We start from the raw sequence: 25,731 nt of genomic DNA, 5'->3' as shown, positions 1-25,731 counted from the left end.
TGTGTCATTCTGCCTCTATATGGTGTCCTCATGCTGCCAACACCTCCACGCTATGTCATTCAGTCCCTATATGGTCTCCTGACATCCAGTCACTATATGGTCTCCAGGCTCTGTCATTTTGCTGCTGTGCGGCAGTGATTCTAAGAGCGATGCCGGTAATTTACATTCTATTCTGAATAAAAATATTATTTCACTACCCCAGCACACTCCATATGCGTTTTAGGACACAGCAAAGTGTTCTATACCCCTATAGAGGCTGTATGTAGGCTAGAAATAGCCTTTTTTAATATAAATTCTCCGCAAACAAATTCGGATCGAAACAAACTTTTTCGGAAAATTCGGCGAATCGGCCGAATCAAATTTTTGAAAAGTTCCCCCATCTCTAATTTCTATATAAGGGCCATAATCCTTTCGATTGGGGATAAGATGTTTTTTGCACGGAATACCCCTTTAAGTAGTCCCATTTCTCCTGGACTCCATGTAATCTGTTCCAGTCTGATAGGGAATCATTTATGACTAATCTCATTTTTGAAAAGTTGTTTTTTCTAAAATCTAAAAAATGTTTGTGTGGTGTGACTCCTTTACTGTTCTTATATTAAACCACATTGACTGGTGAGCACTAGATCCAAAGCTTTCGCCTACAGTAACATCATATACCAAATCCCCATTTGTTAATACCAAATCCAAAATGGCCTCCCTGTGGGTTGCCTCCTTAACCACTTGTTATAGAGATAATCCCAGCAGGGAATTTAGAATATCTGTACTCCTGGCAGAACGAGCTATTTTGGTTTTCCAGTTTATATCCGGAAGATTGAAGTCTCCAGTAATGATAACTTCTCCTTTGATTGTCATTTTAGCTATTTCCTCAACTAGTAGATCATCTAATTCTTTAACTTGGCCAGGTGGTCTATAAATCACACCTACACAAGTTACTGTCTGATTACCAAACTGCAACATAACCCAAACTTTATGTTGGCCTCACTAACTTGTATTAGGTTAGATTTTATGCTATCTTTCACATACAGGGCCTCCCCTCCCCTTTCTTGCCTTCTCTATCTCTTCTGTACAAAGAGTACCCTGGTATGGTTATGTTCCAGTTATTACTTCCATTAAACCATGTCTCACTAACAGCCACTAAATTTACATCCTCAGATGCCATTATTGACCCAAGTTCATTGATCTTTTTACCTAAACTGTGACCATTCATAGATAAGACTCTGAGCTTGTCATTTCTTAACCTGTGTGCTACTGACACATTCTGGCATCATTTCGGGGGGCGATTGGTCTCATGGATTATTACTCTTTTGCCCCCCCCCCCCCATTCCTAGTTTAAATACTCCTTAGCGAATTCTTGGAATTGTTCACCAAGTACATTCGTTCCCCTGAGAGAAAGATGCAAACCATTTTTTTGTACAGTTCCTTTGTATTTTAAGTAGAGCCAAATCCTTTCTCTTGACACCATTTACTAAGCCATAAGTTGAACTACTTAATGTGCCTCTGCCTATCATTCTGAATGTTATGCACAGGCAGAACTTCAGAAAATGAAACAGTGGATGCAAAATCCTGTACATCATTGCCAAGCGTGATAAAAGATTCCTTCACCAAAGAAGTCACCGAATGGTAGAATCTGGGTACAGGAGATCCAACTCCATCCAAGTAGTGGGTCAAGAGGCATTAATAACTTAGAAAATCACTGAGCAAAAGAACCACCGATCAGAATAACCAATGTAAAATGTAACTTTTATTAATTGTATTAAAAATATTTTTCATTTTATTTAATAAAAGTTTAAGTTTTACATTGGTTATTCTGATCAGAGGTTCTTTTGCTCGCTGATTTACCTCTGAAACTTCATTGCAAGCCAGGTCATTTGTCCCTAGATGGACAAGAACATCCCCTTCCTGCTTTGTTTGCTTAACAATATAAAGAATACGTCTTCTATCTCTTCTAGCAGTAGCACCAGGGAGACATCTCACAATACAATTTTACTTAAACTCCACACTTCTTATGATTGAATCACCCAGCAACAGCTGCTTCCTTTCAGACTTCACTTCATCTTTTTTGTCCTTGCCTGCAGTCTTGCATACATTAGACATAGGAGTCGATGGTTCCACACCCTCTGTGTTTAACCCATTAAATGGTACCTTCCCATGACAACATGATTTTGCAGTAAATGCCACAGTTTTACCAGCAAAATCCTTCATTTACAATGCATATAGGTTTTGCTTTGCATCTAGGTGGGCAAACGACTGGGATTGTAGATTCCTCCCATTCCAATCATGGAGCAGGAGCTCATCTCTCACTAGACTGCCTGACACATGCTACATCTGGCTTTGATCACTAAGGATTTATTCAGCACCATAGAAGGGCACATGCCCCAGAATAAAGACAAGCATAATAAGCTGTGTTGGTGGTCATTATTGATTAAAAACAGCTAATAAAAAACAATTGAAACAGAAGAAATAAAATATAAAAAGAAATATCAGAATACAGATCAAGCAACTACAGTTAGACATCTAATATGTTTCTCTATGTAATTGTTTCCTCCTACGGTCTCCATCTCCTGCTGTCTATGCACACACACATTGCCTAAAACATGAAAATATGGAGGCGTCTTATTTGTGGCCATCTCTAAAATGTCACAGAACTATTGACAGATTTGTTGCCTCTGAAGAAATATCTGACAAATGTGTTAGAACTTTTTAGATACTTTTTCTCCATCCACAGGATAGGGGATACATGTCTGATTGTGAGGGGTTCAAATATGTTAGCCAAGCTGCACAGATTTTTGTTTAAAGATCTTTTACATTTTCTACAATAAAATATTATACTTGATTGTGCAACCTTTTGGTGTAAAAATCTTCCTTTTTAGACGTGAATTTGTCAGCTCTAGATCATGTTCAAGTGGCTGCGTTGAGCTGCAGGAAGCACATCTTCTGCCTCTCCCACCCCTCCCTGCCTTGATTGATGGCTATACAGGGCTCTGCTTCCAACACTGAACATCAATGAAATAAACAAGGTGCAGAGATCATACGGAGGGATGGGGGAGGAAGTAGGCATGCGTGCTGTGGCTCACTATGGCCTCTCTGACTCTTGAGCTCTGAGCATGATCTAGAGTCGACATATTCCCTTTATTGTATTTTGCTTTTATATATTAAAGCTCAATACAAGCATGTGATCAGGAAGGCGAGGCTTGTTGCTCAATCAATCAAGGCAGGAAAGGGTGGGGGAAGGAGAAGGCTCAGCAGAGCCTTTTGGATACTTGAGCTTTGCACATGACCTAGAGCTCACAGATTCTCTTTAACTGTTTCAATTTGGAATTGGTATTCTCATCCAAGCACAGGTTTGCCTCTAGCTGGGGTATATTTTAGTCAGAGGTGCACAGGCAACCACTGACATGCAAGGCATTACATTTTCAAGATTTATTTAGACCGGTTTGTGTACTGCCAGTCTTAGTAAATTACCCCCCATGTATCTTAAGGTGTCATGACTCTACCTGGTTCTGGCAGAAGGGTTAAAAGGGTGGAACTTTCTAGATCCACAGGATAGGGGATAAGTGTCCTAATTGTGAGGGGTCCAACCCCTGGGACCCCCTGCAAACTCCGATACAGGGCCCAGGCTACTTACACATCCTTGGAGCAGAGAACCCCAACATCCTGAACAAGCTTAAGTTACTGACGGTCAGCCAATCACCAACTACAGCAATGTCCCACCTCAGCTGGTGATTGGCTGATGGAAGCGTCACTTGTGTTCATCCAGGAAGGTGGGGGCCGGAGTGTGCCAAAGGTGGATAAGTAATGGCGTCCCCTACAGGACACTGCAGTGGGTCCCAGCAGTCAGACCCCCTGAAATTAGAGATTTATCCCCTACCCTGTTGATAGGGGATAAGTGTCTAAAAAGTTAATTTCCCTGGACTATCCCTTCATGCTTTTTGGTGTTTAACTGAAGCATTATGAGGTGCTGTGATGACATCAAGGCCAATCACATCTGGTCTCAGCCTCCACACCCTTCTCAGGGGGATATAATTTTCCAGCTAGTCTGTTATTCTTTGCTTGTGTTTGAATCTGTCTACATTAGCTCTAATATAACTGCTAGCTTGTTGTAGTCTGTGTATTCTGACCTTGGCTTGTTACAAGTTCATTCTCTGCTTAGTGATTTGCTACCATTGCTGCTAAAGTTTTTAAGGACTGCAATTTGAAGGAGTCTCTATCTCTTTGTTTACCCTCAATGTTTTGTATATTGTTCTGTGTCTGTTAAACCTTTATGTCCTGACGTGCTTTCCTGACTTGTATACTGTGGTGTTTATTGTATTGGACTTCTACACCCTGATGTCCAGTTGCGGATCCGTTGCTCAGGGCGGATACTCAAGTAGGCAGTCAAAGTGGTTGTGGGTGAACTCAGGGCTGCACTTTTCTCTGTCCTATGTGATAAAATGCCTCTCCTTTGCAGGTCACAGTTTAGGCTCCATAGATGTCAGATCTAATGTGATGCTGCCCTATGATACTGTTCCTCAACCAGTCCCTCGGGTGCCAGATGTGGCTACTTGGCCCCTTAATATGTTGGTGAGTAGCGTCACTAGCACTTCATACCAAAGTCAAAACCTTATCCCAGGTAGTTTACACAAAAATAGGAAACACATCACTTATTTATTTATTTCTTTTCCCTTTGAATATTTCCTTTGGCTCAACACAATTTGCCATTTGGCTTGTGACCTTCAGGGGTTACTGTATATGGAAGGGATACAGATCATAACTACATCCTGTATTTTCCCTGTCAGTATACATTGTTTAATCCCAGTCTCTCTCACTCTACCAATTTAATGCGCCATGTGTGTAAGGCGTGTTTCGAAAAGCTCCTTAGGAAGCAGCACAACTAAAAGCAATAATGTTAAGAGAAGGATTACGCACATGGCAAAAAGGATTTTAATCCTTTTATTTTTAGCTTTTATTTTTTTGTACTGTCTACAGACAGCTTCATAACTTGAGGCTTTTTTCATTATAAGTAATGTAGCTGAGTTCCAGCAATTGTGCAACAAACTTTGTATTCTGCTTTCCCACCTTATCAATTATTGTTATTTCACTATATACTCTTATTTTACCGCCTTCTCAATAATTCTACTTCATACTCTTCTGTAAACTCTAATTTTGTCTTCAAACATGTAATTTCTTCCCTCTATCCTCACCTAGAATGAGACATTCCATCCATTTAGGTGTATTGCAGGGGGCATAATTTCAATCTTGTAGTCTATGGATTCATACACTGCTAAAAAAATATCCTTTGTTGTCAGCACATATTATTTTATATAGATCTATTTTCCTCTCTGGCGCCATACTTTATTATTTTTTTCAATTCAGAAATTGAGCAGACTTTCTTTTTCAGCATAAAGATAGCAATCGGTTGAACAGGCAGGAGATGGTTGACTCAATCTCTTTTCTACAGAGAAGCCAAGAATACAAGTAAGGTAGTTGGAACCTGGCTGAGATATAGAATTAGCAATGCTTTACATTCAGCTAAGCTGCCATGTATTCATGTAGTGATGTACAGTGGGTGAAATAAGTTTTGAACATGTCTCCATTTTTCTCACTACACATATTTCCAAATTGATATTGACAAAAAAATGGCACCAGATGTTGGTAACAGCCCAATTAATCCATATATACAAATAAGCTCACAAATTAAATGGGCACTGTCAGATCCAAAAACTTTTTATATGTTGTTACTAATGAAAATGTAAGACCTTTTTGTTATTTGGTGGTTTACATTTTTTTAAAATTAATATTTAGTAAAGAAAATGGCTTCCAAAATCCCCACCACAAGGGGTCCCCCATACCTACTGGGACACTATCCAGTCCTGCAGCAGCATCAGGCTTGTCCATGAGTCATGGACAAGGCTGCACTAGAAGACACCCCAATCAGCTCCCACCACCACCACAAGGGAGGGACATGCCCCCTTACCCTGAGAGGATTTCTAGCACTATGAGCTAATGAAAAGAGGTAATTTTATAATAAATATAAGGCACAAAAGTGATAGAGGCACAAAAATTTAATTTACATGGTCAGGATTAGGTACTGAGTAACATATTTAGTTTTTTTGTGAGATCTGGCAAGTACGCTATAAGTTGTTTAATAATGTGAAGTGACAGAAGGGCAACAGCCAAGACAACAACTAAAATCTATCAGTAATTAAAAGGAAATCGAGCCCCTTGTCAGTGCTAGTTAATATCAGCTGGTTCAGTCCCATCTGATGGGTCTCATTGCCAAGGTGTCACATAAGACACATCCCATGATGGGTAAAAGCAACGACCTTCACAACCCTAATTTGTTGCAAAACATAACAATGGTTTTGGTTACAGGTGCATTTTTAAGTTTCTGAATGTTCCAGTGAGTACTGTTGGGGCCATAATATGGAAGTGAAAAGACAATAATTTTATCTTAAATTTGCCTTGACCAGGTGCTCCTTACAGGATTTCTGACAGAGGAGTTAAAGGGGTACTCCCCCCTAGCATCTTATCCCCTATGCAAAGGATAGGGGATAAGATGTCAGATCGCTGGGGTCCCACTGCTGGGGACCCCCGGGATCTCCGCTGCAGCACCCCGCTATCATTACTGCACAGAGCAAACTCACTCTGTGCGTAATGACGGGCAATACAGGGGCCGGAGCATCGTTAAGTCACGGCTCCGCCCCCTCATGACGTCATGGGCCGTCTCCTCAATACAAGTCTATGGGAGGGGGCGTGGCGGCCATCACGCCCCCTCCCATAGACTTGCATTAAGGGGGCGGGCCGTGACATCACGAGGGGGCAGAGCCGTGACGTCACGATGCTCCGGCCCCTGTATCGGCGGTCATTACGCACAGAGCGAGTGTGCTCTGTGCAGTAATGATAGCGGGGTGCCACAGCGGAGATCCCGGGGGTCCCCAGCAAGCCAGTGAAATACTGTGAGAATATAGTGTGGTCAGACGAGAGCAAAATGAACAGTTTTGATGACAAAATACACACCATGGGGGACATGTATCAAAGTTACCCCTGTTTTGTGTGTATTCTTTTGAGCAAAATTTTGCGTAATATGAGATTACTATATTTACCCGCAATTTATGAATCTCATTGCACTTGATTGATAAATTTTGTGCTTCTGCGCATAATTTAGAATTCGGGAAAAGGGGTAAACTGCTTCTACCATACACAAATAATGATACATGTCCCCCCATGTGTGGAGAAGAAATGGCACTGCACATCACCCTAAAAACACCAGGTGGGAACATCATGGTGTGGGGCGGCTTTTCAGCAAATGGTACTGGCAAAATTTACATAACCGAAGGAAGAATGAATAGGCAAGTTTGCCAAAACATTCTTGACAAATACCTGCTGCCATCTACCAGGATGATGAAGATGAAGAAAGGGTCGACATTTCAGCAAGACAGTGGGGGAGATTTATCAAAGGATTTAGACTGGTTTTTCCTGTCTAAATTTGTCGCGCAGAAAGTCGCAGTCTAAACATGTGCAAATTTTGCTTTAGAGGATTTTTAGAACATGATGCATTCTAGTCTATTTTAGACTGAAAAATGCATTGGTGCTGAATTTATCAAAAGCGACTTTTCAGCGACAAGTCGCATCGGCTGAAAGTACGCTGAAATGTCTAACCATGCTGGAGCAGGTTTAACCCCTTAAAGACTCAGCCCATTTGGGCCTTAAGGACTCAGACAATTTTACTTTTACGTTTTAGTTTTTTCCTCCTCGCCTTCAAAAAATCATAACTCTTTTATATTTTAATCCACAGACTAGTATGAGGGCTTGTTTTTTGCGCGACCAGTTGTCCTTTGTAATGGCATCACTCGCTTTACCATAAAATGTATGGCGCAACCAAAAAAATACTATTTGTGTGGGAAATTAAAAAGAAAACCGTAATTTTGCAAATTTTGGAAGGTTTCAGTTTCACGGCGTACAATTTACAGTAAAAATGACGTGTTCTTTATTCTTTGGGTCAATATGATAAAAATGATACCCATGATAGCATACTTTTCTATTACTGTTGCGCTTAAAAAAAAATCGCAAACTTTTTAACCAAATTAGTATGTTTAAAATCCCCTATTTTGAAGACCTATAACTTTTTAAATTTTTCCGTATAAGCGGCGGTATGAGGGCTCATTTTTATTGATCTGTACTTTTTATTGATACCATATTTGCTTATATAAAACTTTTAATACATTTTTTTATTTTTTTGGGGAATAAAATGTTATAAAAAAGCAGCTATTTGGGACTTTTTTTTTTATGTTCACGCCGTTCACTGACGGGTATCATTAACATATTTTAATAGTTGGGATATTTACGCACACGGCGATACCAAATATGTATATAAAATATTTAGGGAAAATGGGTCAATTTACGTTTTTATTGGAGGAGGGGTTTTTTCCATTTTTTTTTTAAACTTTTTATTTTTACACTTTAATAGCCTCCATAGGGGACTATTTATAGCAATCATTCGATTGCTAATACTGTTTAGTGCTATGCATAGGACATAGCACTGATCAGTATTATCGGTCATCTTCTGCTCTGGTCTGCTCGATCGCAGACCAGAGCAGAAGACCCATGGAAGGCAGCGGAGGCAGGTGAGGGGACCTCCGTCTGCCGTTCTGGATGATCGGATCGCCACGGCAGCACTGCGGGCAATCCGATCATCCATTTTAGTGACCATGATGCTGCAGATTCATGGCATCTGAGGGGTTAATGGCAGACATCCGCGCGATCGTGGATGTCCGCCATTACCGGCGGGTCCCGGGCTGCTATCAGCAGCCAGGAACTGCCACGCATGACGTCCTGGTGCGTTAAATACCAGCTCATCAAGGACGTACATTTATGTCCGGCCTCATTAAAGGGGTATTCCAGGCAAAACCTTTTTTTATATATATCAACTGGCTCTGGAAAGTTAAACAGATTTGTAAATTACTTCTATTAAAAAATCTTAATCCTTCCAATAGTTATTAGCTTCTGAAGTTTCCCCATAGGAACTGCACAGCTCCCGGGACGTGAGTCATCAGAGAGCAGTTAGACAGAAAACAACAACTCAACTTCAGAAGCTAATAACTATTGGAAGGATTAAGATTTTTTTATAGAAGTAATTTACATATCTATTTAATTTTCCGGAGCCAGTTAATATATAAAAAAAAAGTTTTGGCCTGGAATACCCCTTTTAAGGGGTTAAATATAGTCTAAAGCATAAATCCCGAAGTCCGTGTGCAGAATTTACCAAGAGCTGTGCGACTTTTGATAAATTAGGCACAAAATAGACCAGTCTAACGCTCTGTAGTTTGGTCTATATTGATGCCGGACATAGACAACTTTGATAAATCTCCCCCCAATGATCCCAAACATACAGCCAATTAAACTCTCAAATAGTTTTAAAGGAAGAAAATAAAGCTGCTAGAATGGCCCGGCCAATCACCTGACTCATTCTTTGTGGGGCCGCTGAACATTACTAAATTCATCACTGGCCACGCACTTTCTGCATGCGTCATTAAACTTTTAAGGACTCAGGGAGTACCTGTACGCCCTGAGCCCGGTCCTGGTGTGAAAAACGTGACCCTGCATCACACCGGGTCGATCCCGGCTGCTAACAATAGCCGGGACCCTGGGCTAACAGCGTGCGGCACCGATCGTTGTGCCGCGCGCTGTTAACCCTTCAGACGTGGCATTCAAAGTTGATCTGCGCGTCTGAAAACAAAAGTAAACGCTTCCCGGCAGCTCAGTCGGGCTGATCGGGATATCGCGATAAAATCGCGATGTTTCGATCAGCTGGGATGCAGGCAGAGGTCTCCTTACCTCTCTCCACGGCGTCCAATCAGGGTTTGATTGCTCCAAGCCTGAGCTACAGGCTTGAGCAATCGAGCCCCTATCTCGCTGATTCGTGCAAAGCTATGGCTTTGCAGGGATCAGCATAAGAGATCAGTGTGTGCAGTGCTATAGGTCCCTATGGGAGCATTGTTATTATTCCCTAATAAAAGTTTGAATTGCCCCCCTTTTCCCATAAAAAAAACTGTGTAAATAAAAATAAAAATTAACATATGTGGTATCGCCGTGTGCAGAAATGTCCGAACTATAAAATTATATAACTAATTAAACCGCACGGTCAATGGCGTACACGCAAAAAAATTCCAAAGTCCAAAATAGCGTATTTTTGGTCACTTTTTATATCATAAAAAAATGAATAAAAAAGCGATCAAAAAGTCCAATCAACACAAACATGATACATATAAAAACTTCAGAACACGGCGCAAAAAATGAGCCCTCATACCAGCCCATACACGGAAAAATAATAAAGTTACAGGGGTCAGAAGATGACAATTTTAAACGTATACATTTTCCTGCATGTAGTTATGATTTTTTTCAGAAGTGCGACAAAATCAAACCTATATAAGTAGGGTATCATTTTAGTTGTATGGACCTACAGAATAAAGATAAGGTGTCATTTTTACCGAAATATGCACTGCGTAGAAACGGAAGCCCCCAAAAGTTACAAAATGAAATTTTTTCTTCAATTTTGTCGCACATTGATTTATTTTTCCGTTTCGCGTGGGTTTTTTGGTAAAATGACTAATGTCACTGCAAAGTAGAATTGGTGGCGCAAAAAATAAGCCATCATACGGATTTTTTGGTGCAAAATTGAAAGCACTATGATTTTTAGTATGGTGATGAGGAAAAAATGAAAATGAAAATGCAAAAACGGAAAAACGCTGAGTCCTTAAGAGGTTAATTTATGTGAGGGTCCCAGTGGTTGGACCCCCCCACTGAACAGCTTGTTGTCCTCTATCCTGTGGATAGGGGATAACTAACTAATTCAGATGGGAATACCCCATTAAACATGACAGACCAATAGTCATAAGTCTCTAAGACAGAAGCTCTTGTAGGGTATTTATGAAATGCAGTGCTTAAATTCTACCAAAAATCACCCAAGGTGTACCATCACCAGGGCCTGGTCCAGTCCTACAAAAGATTTTCTGTTGTGCAAATTGCTGTTCATAATAGGTGTCAGAAAACAGTGTAAACCGCTGGGTCCCTCACATGAATGAATGAATACATGAATAAGACTAGTACTGTGGATCAATGAAAGTAGGCAGCCTGGTCTGATAAATTTCATTTTCTTTTACCTTATGGGGATGGTCAGGTGCAGGTATATTGTTTACCTGGAGAAGAGAGAGCACCAGAATGCACTATGGGAAGTAGGCAAGCTGGTGGATCTAGTGTGATGCAATGTGCTGCTGTGAAACCTTGGCTTCTGGCATTATGTAATTGTTACTTTGTCACATATCATCTACGCTAAACATTGTTTCAGACCAAGTACACCCTTCCATGGAACAGTATTCCCTAATGGCAGTGGTCTGTATCAGCAGCACAGTGTGCCCTGTCACATTGTAGAAATTCTGTTTGAGAAACATGACAAAAAATTCAAGGTGGTGACTTGGCCTCCAAACTCCTCAAATCTAAATCAAAGCATCTGTGAGATGTGCTGGAAAAACAAGTCCAATCTATCAAGACCACTTCTTGCAGGACTTAACCTCTTAAGGACGTAGGGCGTACCTGTACGCCCTACACCCGGTCCCGGTGTTTAAAACTGGGTCATTCCGTGACCCCGCATAACACCGGGTCGGTCCCAGCTGCTAGTCATAGCCGGGACCCTGGGCTAACAGCACACGGCATCGATCGTTGTGCCGTGCGCTGTTAACCCTTCAGACGCGGCGATCAAAGTTGACCGCCGTGTCTGAAAATGAAAGTAAACGCTTCCCAGCAGCTCAGTCGGGCTGATCGGGACATCGCGATCAGTTAGGATGTAAGCGGAGGTCTCCTTACCTGTCCCCACAGCGCCTTAGCTACAGGCTTGAGCAATCGAGCCCCTATCTTGCTGATCCGTGCAAAGCTATTGCTTTGCAGGGATCAACATAAGAGATCAGTGTGTGCAGTGTTATAGGTCCCTATGGGAGCTATAGCACTGCAAAAAAAAAAGTGAAAAAAGTTAACAAACGTCATTTAACCCCTTCCCTAATAAAAGTTTGAATCACCCCCCTTTTCCCATAAAGAAAAACTGTGTAAATAAAAATAAACATACGTGGAATCTCCGCGTGCGGAAATTCAATTGCACGTTCAATGGCGTATGCGCAAAAAAATTCCAAAGTCCAAAATAGCATATTTTTGGTCACTTTTTATATCATGAAAAAATGAATAAAAAGCGATCAAAAAGTCCAATCAATACAAAAATGGTACTGATAAAAACTTAAGAACATAGCGCAAAAAATGAGTCCTCATACCGGCCCGTATGCAGAAAAATAAAAAAGTTATAGGGGTTAGAAGATGAGAATTTATAACATAAATTTTCCTGCATGTAGTTATAATTTTATTCCGAAGTACGACAATGGCCCTCATTTACTATTCTAAACCCGACTTGTTTTGTCGGGTTTTTTTGGCGCATCTTTGTCTGCAACATATCGCAGACATCGTGCGTCAGTCTGTGACACGATGCAAAATTTTTTCCCGACGGACCCGATGTGGATTCTCCCAAACCCAAAAAAGGGCGTAACCCGACATTTCTGAGCTTTACCACATATTTATAAAGGTTTCCAACCCGAATTTGTTGAATTGTTGTGGATTTTTTCCCGACAACTCAGAGGAGTTGGAAACCAAAACCAACAAAACCCACGTGCGACAAACAGGATGCGACATAATAATAAATACCAGGGGAAAAAGCAGTCGAGTAAGAAAGCAAGATAGACTTACAACCCGATTTTCTAAGTAAATGAGGGCCAATATCCAAACTACATAAGTAGGGTATCATTTTAATCATATGGACCTACAGAATAAAGATAAGGTGTTATTTTTACCGAAAAATGTACTGCGTAGAAACGGAAGCCCCCAAAAGTTACAAAATGAAATTTTTTTTCTTCCATTTTGTCGCACAATTAATTTTTTTTTTTCCGTTTCGCCGTGGATTTTTGGGTAAAATGACTAATGTCACTGCAAAGTAGAATTGGTGGCGCAAAAAATAAGCCATTATATGGAATTTTATGTGCAAAATTGAAAGCGTTATGATTTTTAGAAGGTGATGAGGAAAAAATGAAAATGCAAAAACGGAAAAACCCTGCGTCCTTAAGGGGTTAAAGGATCTGCTGCCAATGTGTTGGTACCAGATACCACAGGAGACCTTGTGAGGACTTGCCTCAGTGAGTCAGAGCTGTTATGGTCATGAGGGGTAACTACACAACAGGATGCAGTGGGTTGTAATGGGGTATGTGTGTCCAAGTAATATTGCCACATCCTCACCACACAGTATATGAACTCCCAGGCTGAAAAAAAAAACAGTGTAATAAGACTATTACCACCAGGGACCGACTTTATAGTAGTAGATACAAATTCTTCACAGGTGCTCTGCGGAACATATAAGTGATTACACTACAGTTAAAGGGGTATTTTTTTGATCCCATGATGCCACGTTATAATACAGTGTAATATGCTTCTATTACCTCCATGCGCCACTTTGTCCAGTTTTCATGTAAGGGACCCATACTCAGAAAAGCTGTAGTGCTTGCAAGTCTTTTTATTTTACTGTTGTCTCTGACCTTTTTCAGCTTTCCATGCAGTTGGCGACATTGTGTCATAAGTCACATGGTCTCCTGGAGTGTTGCTATGCTGCAGTGGACGGGCAGATAGCAGTGTATAAGGGATTTACTGAGGTAATGCTATCCTCCCACCTGCTCCATATACAGGATTTAATGCAATCACAAAGCTGCACCTCTAAATTGCATGCTAAATTGGCCTGCAGCAAACACTGACAGGAGACTGTGACCTCATCCCTCACACAGTGCAGATGCAATGACGTCAGCGCTTGCACAGTTGGGAAAAAGAGCGCAGCCCCTGCTGTACTGGAGATTGCTGTGTGGGACTTTGTGTGTGGTGTTTTTTTTTTTTCCTTCATTCTACGACAAATGGGGACTTATGACTACTGAGAATCTACCTATTTGGTGACCTACCTATCCACCTACCTGGAGACCTACCTACCTTGTTACCTATCTGGCTACCTACCTAGCTGACTACCTATCTTATAGCTGGCTACTTATCTTATAGCTGGCTACTTACCAGGTTATCAACCTAGCTGGCTACCTACCTAGCCACACACCTTTCCAATTAGCTCACTAACTACTGTATCTACCTAGTTACCTACCCACCTGGCTGCCTAGCTAGCTACCTACCTAGCTGTCTACTTAATTAGTTAGATATCTAAAGTATTTACCTTGCTACCTAACAAGCTAGCTACTTAACTATCTACCTGTACACCTACAGTATCTGCCTACCTAACTAGCTGGCTACTTATCTACCTGGCTACCTACTGATGTATTTATCTACTGGTGGGGAAAGGATCAATCTACCTACCTACTGACGTGTTTACCTACTGGTGGGGGAGATGGATCTACTTACCTACCTAAGGATGTATTAACCTATAAGGGTGGGACTACCTAATAAGGAAACTATCTCACTACTGAGGGACATACCTAACTAATGGAAGAGCTACTGTAAGGGATATATCAACTTTAATGGGGGACATAGTAGCCTACTCACTTTTACTGTGTGGGAAACTGAGGGGAGCAATATTATAGTTTGGGGGCAATAGATCAGGATACTGTGAAGAAGTAGAGAGCACTGACAAAATGCAGAATGTATAATGTTTGTCTTGCAGTTGCTAAAGAGATGAGTTTTGGCTAGAAGTCAACATGGCAGTCTACGCCAGTCAAAGAAGAAAAGGAAAGAGGATGATTGCAATCAGAGAAGACATCATCTGTGAAAGTAACTAGATTTAAGTGTAATCCCTTATATGGTAAACTGATCCTGTGTACAGCTAATATCTACCTTATTATACGGTATATACTGGTATAACCAGGTAAGTACAGCGGGTATACATCTATATGGCCCTGTATATAATCACTTATATGGTATACAGATTCTGTGTACAGCCTGTAATCTACTTCTATATGGGCACTGTATATAATCACTTATATGGTATACAGATCCTGTGTACAGCTGGTATTTACCTACATATATGGTCCTGTATATATTCACTTATATGATATACAGATCCTGTCTACAGCCGGTTATCTACCATTATATGGGCACTGTATATAATCACTTATATGGTATACAGATCCTGTGTACAGCTGGTATATACCTCTATGTGGTCCTGTATATTATCACTTATATGCTATACAGATTCTGTGTAGAGCTGGTATCTACTTCTGTATGATCACTATGAAGGAAATACCGATCTGTGTATAGGAGTTTTATTCAATAACTGTATGGTGCAGTCACTGTGTGATGAGAGGTAGAGTCTCACAGATGGCCCTTGCTTTTTTTGTGTTGGGGGGAGGATTGCACAATTTCATTGTTTACCATAGCTGCCAATTTCTGTAGATACATCTCGGAAAGTGTTCTCACCAGAGTCCTAGAACAGTCAATTGTCATTACAAAATGCACAACTTCCTCAAAGTGGCCTATCCAGGTGGCTGACACATTCTTCCTTTCTGGAACCATAATGTAGGACATGCTCAGTCTACACCATCTGAGACAGAACTCTCCTGGGTGCTAGGGCAACCACCACCAGTCTGCAATACAAACATATGGAATTTTCTAAGACCAGTTTTACATACACTGGTCTTAAGTAAGCCCCTGCCAGTGTATGTTCAAGAGGAAGACATTTCTTGATAAATCCAGGCACGGTAGCCTCAGAAATCTATGTCAGCTCTGAAATTGTAGTCTATTTGGCGCATGGGGGTGGCCATGTGCCCCTATGTGTTAAACCATGTCCCCTCTGGGTTAAGCCCCCTCTCCCACATGAGAATAAATGGGACGACATCTTTGCTGGTCTATGAAATAGTCTAGTTTATCATGATAGCCACAAAACACACTTGTAAGAGTTCTGGGTATGTTCAGGCATAGCAAATATTTTACAGATTTGTGGTATGGATTCCAGTTTGAAAATTAAAAAAAATTTACAATACAATACTAGTGAATTTTCACAATCTGAAGCACCTGTCCATTCTGCAAAGAACTGTTTCTTAGCCTTAGTGTTACATTCAGTTTTGAGCTTTTATCCAGCAACTGCTCTATCTTCACATGGCGGAATTTTTGCAATTCCACTAAGTTTTCTCACAGAAAAGCAGACTGGATTTTTTTGAAATTTAGCGGAATTTGAGCAGAATTCCAGTGGAATTCAGATTCGACCCAAATTCAGAGATCCATTAATTTCAATAGGGCTTTGAATGGAATTCCACAAAATGTCTTATAATTTTGCAGAATCTGGAATGCAGAATTTCCATGGCGGACATTCTGCTGTGTGAATGAGACAATGGAATCCCCAATCAAGTTAACGTGCAACACATTTTGCAGAATTTCCAAGCAGAGTTTCCCAGCATAATTCTGCGTGGAAATTCTGCCATATGAACATAGCCTAAGGGGGATTTGTCCTCAGGAAAGCAGCAGAAAAAGGAGAAAAAAAACGGCATAATTTACGCCTGCTTCAGCTGTGTACACAATTTATGTGATTTCTTTTCAAATTTATGACTCCCTCACCAAGTGGTCAGGGCTTAAAGTGGAGAAGGCATAGTTTGGTGCAAAGGGGTGTGGCGTGTACCAAATTTATTTCAATTTTACCTGTCAGCAGGTAAAAATTGTATGGGAAATCTCTGTCAGAACTGGTGAAGATTTCTCCCATGCGCCATGGATTGATCAAGAGTGAACTCCTGTGCTGGTGGGGTATTGATTTACACTGATGTGTAACACGCCGGTATTGACAAATCACCCCCTTTATTTCTCAATTGGCTGTTAGCTCAATCTTTAACATAGGGTATTGTAAAATTTCACAGAAATTATAAGAGAACCCGGATGGTAATGATTCCATGTTTTTGGAGCTATGAAAGCATTGTGCTATCATAGTGTTGGAATTAATATTTATACATAATCTGTGATCACACGTAGACAAGTGTTGAATCTTTCTCCGTCTCTGTGTATATGGAGTAATATTTAGACTTCCTGTGCAAACTAGTAATTACTGCTAGTAATCGTTTTAATTCACAAAAATCTGCCAATATACAAGTGTATACAGCATTTGTTTAATATAATAATGACTAAGCTGAGTGCTAAATTATCAAGAGCCTGTGACATGTTTATTCTATATATCTCTATACCCTCATATCATTAACTATTTGTCAGGTCCATCTACTCAGAAAGTCATTGAGATAAGGGGCTAAAACCTGTGCCCTTTATTCTGAGGCCACATTTTCCCCAATCAGAGTGAAGTTGGATCATGAGATGAACCCATTATATATCTGTTATGTGGTGTACTCATGTATTGTATTTTGATTTTATTATCACAATATCTGTCCTATTTCTTATTTATGTGCTTCTGCCAGGATTTGCTTCTCCCTTAACATGGAGCTGTTAGTGCATTGTTGGCCCATCTGGCAGCCTTTATTCAGCTTGATACATATAGAACCTATCTGATCTCCCTATCTGTCCTATCTAATCCTGCTGACAGTTAGGTACATGCGCTCTGGAGGGGCTTTTCTTGACAGATGGGAGGATTGTTTATAGACAGCTGTGGCTTATGACAACAAAATGGAAATATTCTGGAATAAGAAAAATTTATTTAAGAAAGGTGTATGGTATTTTAATCTCTATATTTATATATACTGTTTCATAGTGTAAAGAAAGGACACATGTAACTTGTGTGTACACAGCCATCACATTAAAACCACTGGTAGGCGAAACACATAACATTGATTCTCATAAGAATGGCACCTGTCAAATGGTTTGTATTACATAGTAAGTAAATGGTAAGCAGAAAAAATGGACAAAAGTAAGAATCTCAGGAACTTGCAGGTCTTGTGCTGTGTTCCCATGATTAGTAGTTACTGAGTAGTCCAAGAGAGGACAACTAGTGGTTTCACAACAGAATGATAGGTGCCCATGATTCACCAATGTTCGTGGGTACTTAAGACTAGCCTGTCTGTTTGGATGCTACAGAAGAGCTACTGTAGCACAAATGCTTTTTATGGGGATTTGTATTAACAGACTGACCACTGCCACTGCTGAAAGAGCCTACAATAAGCTCATGAGGATCAGAACTCTACTATGGAGCAATGGAAGGAGGCGCCATAGTCTTGGTAATATCTTCATTTATATCATGTGGATGGCTGATGTGTGTCACTTACCTGGGAAAGAGATGGCACTATGAAAGTAAGGCAAATAAGAGGCAGTGTGATAGGCTGGGCAGTGTTCTGTTGGTAAACCTTGGTTTCTGTCATTCACGTGGATGTTATTTTCAAACATACCACCTCGAAAAGTTAACTAATAGTAGTGACTTTTCTTTCCAGCTGCAAAATGTACCTTATCACATTGCAAAATTGTTCAGGAATGGTTTGAGGAACATGCCAAAGAATTGAAGGTGTTTAAGTTGCCTCGAAATTTCCCAGGTCTGAAGTCTTGTATCTGTAGTAAAACAGTATGACCCATTGAGACCCCACCATGCAACATACGGAAAGGATCTGCTGCTAACCTCTTGGTGTGAAATGAACTTGTTGTCTTGTGTCTCAATCCATTCCTGAACAATTTTGGCAGTATGGTAGGACACCTAATATATCCAGCATCAGTGTGAAATACTTAATCGTCAATGGCTTAAATGTTACGGCGGATGACACACATAATATAATATAATAGAATATATAATAGCGGTGTCCAATGATATTTCAGTTATAATTGTTTGACTATATAGAAAAGCCTGACTGTGCAAATAGCATAGGCATGGAGGCCATGCAGGGAATGTTCAAACATGAAAAATAAACTGTTATACATTTTGCTTTGAAATGATAGGAACTAATGGGGGAGATTTATCAAAACCTTAGGAAAAGTTGCTGAGTTGCCCATTCCAACCAATCAGATCGCTTCTTTCATTGTTCAACTGCCTTTTCAAAAATGAAAAAGCAGTCTGGTTGCCATGGGCAACTCAGCAACCTTTACTCTGTAAAGATTTAGATAAATCTCCCCCTATGGGATTATGCATATAGTATTGCTGTAAGCATGGACTTTATATAGTGGCACATATCATCACTACAGGTCCGTATGACATGTGCCACCATATTCTTCCAAGCATTGTGTTCTACCACAGAATACCTGCATAATATAGCATTCAAAAGAAATTGATTCAGCATTTTTCTTGCAGGTAATCCTTCTCCTTTTGCCTCTATGTAACATCAGAGGTATGTGTAGATACAGTATATCTACCATCAGGTAAAGCAGTCCATAGTACTGTGTGTGTATTGCATTGCTTGATTGTTGTATCGCAACAAAGCTTTGTGTATAGGCCCAACTGGTAATGCCAAATGGATTATTGAAAACTATTTTTTTTACAGCACATTACAATAAGAATGTTTGTTTATTATTACTAATGCTTGCAATAATTTGGGAAATTCCTTCTCTTGAGGATCAGGAAGTTGGGTTTAGTTGTAATATCAAGCACATAGTGGGGCTGTGGCACTGTTTCTGGGGTGGGGCGCTACATTTCTGGTCAGCAAAAAGTTGCTTGTCTCAGTCAACTGTAAGTTCTATTATATTGTAGTGGAAACGTCTATTTGCCAAGCTACAAAGCATTAGGTCACACAATCCCACAGAAAAGGACAAATGTGGTATTGATGCTGCTTGTCATAAGCAGGATCACGATCAAGTCAAAGGTGCGTCTTGAAGAACATTTAGCAAAGTTCAAGAACTACTCTTAGGAGATTTATGGATTTGGTTTCCATGGCTGTGCAGCTGCCTGAACTCCACAAACACAATTTAAAGCATTAGCTGGAGTGGTGTGAAGAATACAGCCATTAGACTACGGAGCCATTAATGCTCTGAAGTGGCAAATCATGCTTTACCATCTAGTGAACTAATTAACAAAGCTGCATTGGCAGATGCCAGGAGAATACTGGCCCGAATGCCTAGTGCCAAGTTTGGGGTGATCAGTTAGTTGTACAATTTTGAAGATTTCTCTGGTTAGTGAAATGTTGGGAAAAAGCACTTTGTTTCTGATATAGCAACTCAATTGAACCAGCAAGATGTATGAAAGGTTTTGCCAAGTTTGCTATAGAAGAACTTTACTTGTCAGTAAAGAGCCAATATCCACATTTCATTTAGCATACATAAGATGAACTAGAAATCCAACTGCATGGAAGGTTTTCTTACTCATTGTCAGTACTCAACCTCATGAATGCCTTAGTGGTTGATTTTACACAAATCCCAAATATCTCAAAGCTTCTGTGAAAGCCCTGTTGACGCAGCAAAGAAGAGTGCAAAATCTTAGGGAGGTTGCATGGTTTAAAGCAAACATTTAGTGGGTCAGGCAGCTACCAAAAATCTCTGGAGGGCCCAACATAGCCCTGAATTATGTAGACAAACCATTGATTTCTATGGACAACATGTAATAGTTTATCTTTCCAGTGGGGTCACTGCAAGGAAAGTGAACATTTTCTGTTAGGTTCCCTCACACTTTACAGCTGATCTCTGGGGGTTCCAGCATCAGGACATGCTTTGATGGCTTTCAGTAGATCCTTCTAATGTAAATCAGTTGTAAAGGGCAGGCATACCTTTTAATTACCATAGGTTTAGAATGAGAGATTCATCCACTTATATTGAACTATAACTACTTTTCTAAAGTCACAGAACATAGGATTATATAAAATTAGTAAATATAGACCGTCTACATAGTAAAAACCAACTTTTGTACTATTAGATGGATGATGTTGTATACAGACTCACTACAAATCACGTGTTTGACTAATAGTGTTGAATACCTAGGAATTATTAAATCACCTATACCTACTGATGTGCTGACAAGGAAGAGGTGGAAAATGTAATTTTCCTGTTTGCTCGGCTGTAATATTTTCTGCTCATAAAGGGGGCATGGTTGATAAAAATAGTATATTACAGATTTGCCAATGGCAACAAATATGTCCAGCTTTTACAGTACATGTAAAAATAGATGGGCACCTGTGGTGCACATATGAGACACCTATGAGACATAAAGGCATTTCATGGCCTACTATGATCTTTATAATCAGTACTTACTTTAGCTAACAACCTATGTGAAAACAAAATGGCTTGCATAGTAACATAGTTAATAAGGTTGAAAAAAGACCAGAGTCCATCAAATTCAACCTATATCCCTAATGAGTTGATGCAGGGGAAGGCAAAAAACCCTCATACTAGAGGTAAAAATTCCTTCCCGACTCCAAATATGGCATCAGAATAAATCCCTGGATCAACCTTCTGTCCCTATAAATGTAGTATCCATAACCAGTGATGTTGTTATTCTCCAAAAATGCATCCAGACCCCTTTTGAATTCCTTTACAGAGTTAACTAGGACCACCTCCTCTGGCAGAGAGTTACATAGTCTCACTGCTCTTACAGTAAAGAACCCCTGTCTGTGCTGGTGTAGAAACCTTCTTTCCTCAAGACGTAGAGGATGCCCCCTTGTTATAGATACAATCCTGGGTATAAATAGATCATGAACGTTTTGGAATGTTTTAAAGAACATTTTACTGTTATCTTCCAGAAACTAACAGTAAGGTGAAATGAAAATATGTGTGGAAAAACATGTGAGCTCCTATGTCTAGCAACATTGTAGTCAAATAGTTAATCAATATATATTGGGACCACAAGCATACAATTGCTAAAGGCTTCTTGTAATTGTGGATGGCAAATTTGAGTAGAGAATTGTTACTACATATAGTATATTATCTTTTCGGGTTACTATTTACTACAATATCCTACAATGGCACCATGCTTCCCTGTTCATATTCATTTCAGTATTACAGTATAATTGTGTACAGGTACTATATCTATGGAGAACCTTTACCTGGCATTATATAAAGGGCAGTCATGTTTGCAGTCAAGTGAATGCAGGTCTGCACATTGAGACTACACGTTACTAGATGCTGTTCCCAAAGGGACAGTCTCTTCATTCTCACCATGTTTTATCCTACATTTTACATGTTACACAACTTTTCATAGTAGCTGCAGAACAAATTGATCGATTTAGATGATTGTAAAGTGTACTTCTACAATGAGTAACAATATATTAATGAAATCATTTAAAAGGGATTATTATCATGTTTGGTAAAGGAATGAGTACAAATACTGCTAGCTGTACCCTATGTTAATGCATTTAGTTCTTACCATTTATTGAAGTATCTTCTGTGGTCCTGTCTCTTTTCAAAGTCAATTTTTAAATCTCAGTACTTGCACGATGTACAACTAATTTGTATACTGTATATATTCGCACTACATTTCTTCTGCTATTTTGCTTTTACTGTATCTGCTTTGTCATCTCAAACTGAAGTGTGACCAATAAACACAGCATCAACAAAGAGTTAATAAGGAAACTTTAAAATGTTATTAACCCAATGATTCTGAATTATTTACAGAAGGGTCTTATCATTCATGATTCATGATACATCCATCATAGAATATGCAATACAGCCAGATTATCAGGAATCGCTGTATAATATAGCACTATGTACAGTGGTTCCTCAAGCATGTTGAGGGATCCGTGCAATGTAAAGTATAGGACAGTGGTCTGCAACCTGCGGACCTCCACATGTTGCAAAACTACAACATCCAGCATGCCCGGACAGTCGTTGGCTGTCCAGTCATGCTGGGTGTTGTAGTTTTGCAACATCTGGAGGTCCGCAGGTTGTAGACCACTGTTAGAGGAAGTTGTACTCACGTGTCCCCGCCGCTCCGGACCCTCACCGCTCGTCACCGCTGCCCGGAATGTCGCCGTCCATCGCTGTCGCTGTGTCCCCGACGCTCCGGCAAGGCCTCTGCTTACCCGGCATCAGCGCTCTGTGACGCCGCCATCACATCGCTACGCACGCCGCTCCTATTGGATGATGGGACGGTGTCCGCAGTAACGTGATGACGTCGATGGAGAGCGCCGACAATGCAGAGGTTCCCAAAGAGGACGCGCCGGAGCCCCGAGGACAGGTAAGTGATCGTCAGCGGACCACACGGGGCACAGTAAACGCCTATCCGGTGGCAGCTGAAGCAGTCTGCGCTGCCGGATAGCCGTTTATGCGATGGCCCCGACATACAAAAGCATCGTATGTTGATGCTGCCTTCAACATGCGATGGACTCTGAGAGGACATCGCATGTTGAAATTATCGTATGTCGGGGCTATCGTAGGTCGAGGGGTCACTGTATTGGTGAGTTTACACAGGAACAGAAGAATCAAGTGTATTTCTCACTGCTGTACTCTGCTATCCAAAGTCTCCTCCTTCATGAGTAGCATTTAATATATAAAAATATATTCTTTCTATGCCTCAACAATGATATGTGTAAAGGTATATTTGCTATGATTTGCTTCAAAATAGGGTACAAAATCCAAAATAAATAAAAGAAGCATAAAATCTTACTTCTCCTCCAGAAGTTGCTTCTGATATTCTTCATATTCCTCTCTTGTCATTCCTTGGGCTTCAGCTGCTGATTTCTCCCCTTCTCCCTTCTCCTCTTTGCCCCCAAGACCCCCAGTCAGGTTCTTCAGTTGACCACCCACCATGGTCTTCACCATAAAAGCCATGGCTGTTGTAAACCTAAAGGTTTGTTTTTGGAGTTGTGAACAAGAACAATAGGAGCTGCTGAAATGTACAGAATCCCTTCACAACCCTACAGCATTAAGTTTGCATGTGCAGGTGGTTGGGCTCAGCACAGAGCTTGTAGCTTCAGGTATGATCTGTTTAATTAGTTGAATGGATTTTCTCAGTCATGTTGAGTTAAATCCTGCAGATCAGAAGTGAGGATTGTCCGAAAGGTCTCCGAATTTCAGCTCCTTAGGTCTACAGAAGTGTCACTCCTGCATTTTCCATTCAGCACTTCCAGCACCACTGTCCTGGATAGCTCCCACATAAACATTGAGTGAGCACCACAGTCCTGCACAGCTCCCAGTTAGTGTTTCATCATCACGACATGGACAACTTACAGTAAAAGATTCAGCACAAATGTCCTAAACAGCAAACAGTATTTCAGCACCTACTCCTGGATAGCTCCAAGTTCAATGTTTCAGCACCACAGTCCTGGACACCTCCAAGTTCAATTTTTTCAGCACCACAGTCCTGGACAGCTCCCAGTTAAACCTACACTATGCCTTTCCGTCTAAGACTTAGAGTGGGAGGGAGATTAGAGTCACATCTAACATGAGATCTCGGAACACAATCAGCCCCTTCTGGTGAGGCTGGCTTACATCATTGCAGCCATTGGCTGTAGTAAAGTCACTTATCCTCTCCAATCTGTTCACATCTCTCAAAAGGGCGATCCCACATTTAGGAAATAACAGACACATCTATTCCCATTAGCTTGAAGCCCTTTAAATCCTATTATTCTCTGCCTCTCAAACCCCCTCTTATTCCAAAGATAGCGAAACTTGTTTACACATTACATTACATCACAGGACCACATTCTTGACCCGTTACATATCTTTATCCTCATTTATATAAGGGTTAATGCCAGCAGTGAGTTACCCTAAAGAAAATAACTTCACACCTATGGCAGCGCTGCCACTGCTGGGTTATTAGTGTGAACTATAGCAAGAACCTTGAGATGATGATGCAATTAACACCTTTATCTACAATGTGTAACAGAGACATCAGCAGACAGGTTACTAATATAAAGTATTGAGTCAAAGATGAGAGCAATAAATAGAGCTTATTAAAATCAGGATTTCTGACTAGAACACTGTAATTGTAGGAATTTCAGTGAATGGACGGGAGACATTGAAAAGGCTCTAGTAATATAGCCCCAGGTAAAGACAGTGATTGTGTTGGTGAAATAACTTTATGTTATTTAATGTTTCATTTAAATAAGCTTTTATTGTATTTTAACACACATATTATACATATTATATATATATTCAGTTGAGGAGAAAATGTAACATATATATGAAGGTAGAAGTACCATTGTTTTTAGAAGAAAATATATCAAGTAAGGTACATTATATCTGCCACTCACCTGGTCTGTAGCTTCCAAAAACTTCTTTATTGCATCAAAAGGACAAACTGTTAAAATGATTAATATACAATATAACTTATGCAAGGGTATACAAGATGGCTGACAAGAGTCAAACCTAAAATGGATGCCATGACCTTTAGGAAAGTTAAGCTATAGCTGGATACTATAGATAGAATTGCTGAGGTATGCATAAGTATACTATTCTAGGAAGGGTACTAATGTCCAATTAGTATGTAAGTTAAGCATGACATAATGTATACACCCTTAAGTTAAAGATATACTCAAACCAACCCACTAGGAGGAGATATATAGAGATAAGTATATTTATGGATATAAGGCGTAGTATAACCACGCCCACATATGTAAAGAACACACCCATAAGTATGGTATTTAAGAAGACTGCGTCAATAGGGTGCAGGATCATTAAGGCATCATTCATTATGGAGGCATCATTAAGGCATCATCATTAAGGAAGCCTCATCCATGGAGGACGAGGAGGACATCATGAAGCAAGACCATTGAAGTAAGCCAAGCCAAGCTAAGAGGAAGGAGGCGGAGCCAGACCAGTCTGATGAAGGAGGAAGCCATCTTAGATGAACTTTCCATGATGGATCCAGCCCACACAACCCTCAGTTGGTGAGATTGTTCTGAGAACATGTCT

The 25,731-nt window shown here is 40.3% G+C and overlaps 1 protein-coding gene across 1 annotated transcript in view; it reads right to left on the bottom strand.

Annotated features, from left to right (window-relative positions):
* The window catches only part of CPLX3 (complexin 3), a 59,745-nt gene extending 35,455 nt beyond the window's left edge, over positions 1-24,290 (bottom strand). Inside the window, exon 1 of the mRNA XM_056572682.1 lies at positions 23,483-24,290. Coding sequence (XP_056428657.1) covers positions 23,483-23,646 — 164 coding nt within the window. The 5' untranslated portion in view covers positions 23,647-24,290. The remainder of the gene's footprint in view (positions 1-23,482) is intronic.
* Positions 24,291-25,731: the final 1,441 nt, after the last annotated feature.

Source organism: Hyla sarda, chromosome 4 (genome assembly GCF_029499605.1).
Source record: "Hyla sarda isolate aHylSar1 chromosome 4, aHylSar1.hap1, whole genome shotgun sequence".
NCBI classification, from domain to species: Eukaryota; Metazoa; Chordata; class Amphibia; order Anura; family Hylidae; genus Hyla; species Hyla sarda.
This window is presented reverse-complemented; position numbering and strand designations above follow the sequence as displayed.